The following is a 2415-nucleotide window of genomic DNA, read 5'->3' on the forward strand; positions in this document are numbered from 1 at the left end:
TTCAGATGTGCAAATTATGACCTGCTGAATGAAGAGGCACAATCCACTCACATGGGGTTGGCGGGTAGCTCGCTCAGCATCTAAGCTCCCACTTTAGAGAAGTGAAAACTCTAGAGCCATGTCGATTGAAGGCACGGTTTCAGTACACTCATACAAAGGAAATAACGTGACAATAGTTTTTACTTACGGATTCCAGAAATGAGAAGTGGGGTACGATGAGCCAGGGGTAGTCGTCTGTCCCAGGTCATGAGTGAGAGCAGACAGGGAATCTTCCGACCCAGACAGTGAAGAGTTTCCTCTTTTCCAGTGCTCGGTGGAGGGAAAGGAATGGCCTGCCTGAATTGTCATGCTATCCTTTCATCGAGTCAGCAACACATTCTCTTGTCTCTTCTCTGATTTTAGGAGCACCAAGCTAATGACTGGGAGAGGAAATATTACAGATGTCACCTATTTCATCCTCTTGGGGTTCTCAGATTTCCCTAGAATCTTAACAGCTCTGTTCGTTGTCTTCTTGTTTACCTACATTACAACTGTGACTTGGAATCTGAGCCTCATTATCTTAATAAAGATGGATTCCCACCTCCACACACCCATGTACTTCTTCCTCAGTAACCTATCCTTCATAGATATCTGCTATGCGACCTCCACAGCCCCAAAGATGCTCTCCAAATTCTTCCAAGAGAAGCAAATGATCACCTTTGTGGGTTGCGCTGTTCAGTACTTCATCTTTTCAACCACGGGACTGAGTGAGTCTTGTCTCATGACAGCCATGGCTTATGACCGATATGCTGCCATCTGTAATCCACTTCTCTATTCATCAATCATGTCACCCGCCCTCTGTGTGCGAATGCTGCTGGGGTCCTATATGGCTGGTCTCTCTGCTTCTTTATCTCAATTGTGTGTCATCCTTCAGCTCCACTTCTGCGGGCCTAATACCATCAACCACTTCTTCTGTGACCTGCCCCAACTCTTAGCCCTGTCTTGCGCTGACACTTTCTTTGTACATATCATGACTGCTATATTAACACTGATCTTTGGGATAGTAAATGCCCTTGTGATCATGATATCTTATGTCTATATTGTCATCTCCATCATGAAGATCACGTCAGCTAAAGGCAGGTCCAAGGCTTTCAACACCTGTGCTTCTCACCTGACAGCAGTTAGCCTCTTCTATACCTCAGGCATATTTGTCTATTTGATGTCCAGCTCTGGCGGTTCCTCCAGCTTCGACAGATTTGCATCGGTCTTCTACACTGTGTTGATTCCCATGTTGAATCCCTTGATTTACAGTCTGAGGAATAAGGAAATCAAAGGTGCCTTGAACAGGTTGCGAAAACACAAGGGGTGTTGCTGAGGTTAAGGATTCTGAGATTTTTGACAGGTTTGTCTTTGTCAGAATATCAGCTTAACCCACAATATTATGCACATGAATGGATTGTAACAAAATTCATAATCCTTTCAGACAGAGAATATAAATTTTGACACAGATAATATGACAAAATGGAGCAAAGCTTACTCAATGCCACACAAACACAGTACCTTTAAGTCCTAGGGGTTCATTACTTTCACCCTACATGAAGAATGGCCTTGTCACTTGTTAATCTCCCTGAAAATATTTGTGAAACACCAAGGTTTAGAAACTCGGCATTTTTTTATTTGACACTGAGATTGAGTCCTGTTTCATCTCAGACCCCTGACCCTAAAGGAGAGATACCTGACAGAGGCACCCCAGAGGATAGGAACCTTGTCTCCAAAATATTCTGATGAAGAATAATCCAGACATGGTGGTGACTAATGTTTGTTCTGTGTTTCTGACCAGGGTGAGAAGGGATGGAGAGAGGGGACATGCTTTTGTAGAGAAACAAATCTATACAACTTTCTTGGTTGTGCATCTTGGGAGGACGGGTCTGAGATAGTTAATGTTTTTCTAAGGCCTCTCTTAGGGACTAATCATCTAATACCTGTCTGGTCACATCCTAGTCTCCACCAGCTAAGTCTAAGTCTAAGAAGGAGGAGGTGATTTGAGTCTTAAAGAAGAATGGAAGGACGTGTGTAGCCCCTTTAGTGCCGTTTACTTATGAGTCTGATGGTGTAATTTCTTATATCTAGTGTCCAGTGGGATTTCTGTTGGGAGATAATGTTCAAAATCCATGTCACAGCCAATAGCAATGTCCGATATTATGGGACTCAAATATCTTTTTCTCTCCTCCCATTAAATCTGGGAAATTAACCCTTGCTTTTTATAGCCAGTGGGATTACACTACCAAGTCATTTCTGACACTTGAATCATGCGTCCAAGTTTGGTGTGAGGAGGCTTGTGTGAAAATTCATTGTAATAATAGAGTTACTGAATACGCAATATTGCAGAGACTAAGAACAAACATGGAAAGCTGATAACACATTCTTTCCTATTTT

At 42.7% G+C, this 2415-nt stretch overlaps 1 protein-coding gene across 1 annotated transcript; it reads left to right on the forward strand.

Moving 5' to 3' along the window:
* The first annotated feature begins 415 nt into the window (after positions 1-415).
* Positions 416-1354, forward strand: LOC105305035 (olfactory receptor 5AN1). The gene has a single exon (XM_011379464.1). The coding sequence runs from the start codon at positions 416-418 to the stop codon at positions 1352-1354; it is 939 nt and encodes a 312-aa protein (XP_011377766.1).
* Positions 1355-2415: the final 1061 nt, after the last annotated feature.

This window comes from Pteropus vampyrus, unplaced genomic scaffold (assembly GCF_000151845.1).
Source record: "Pteropus vampyrus isolate Shadow unplaced genomic scaffold, Pvam_2.0 Scaffold360, whole genome shotgun sequence".
NCBI lineage: Eukaryota > Metazoa > Chordata > Mammalia > Chiroptera > Pteropodidae > Pteropus > Pteropus vampyrus.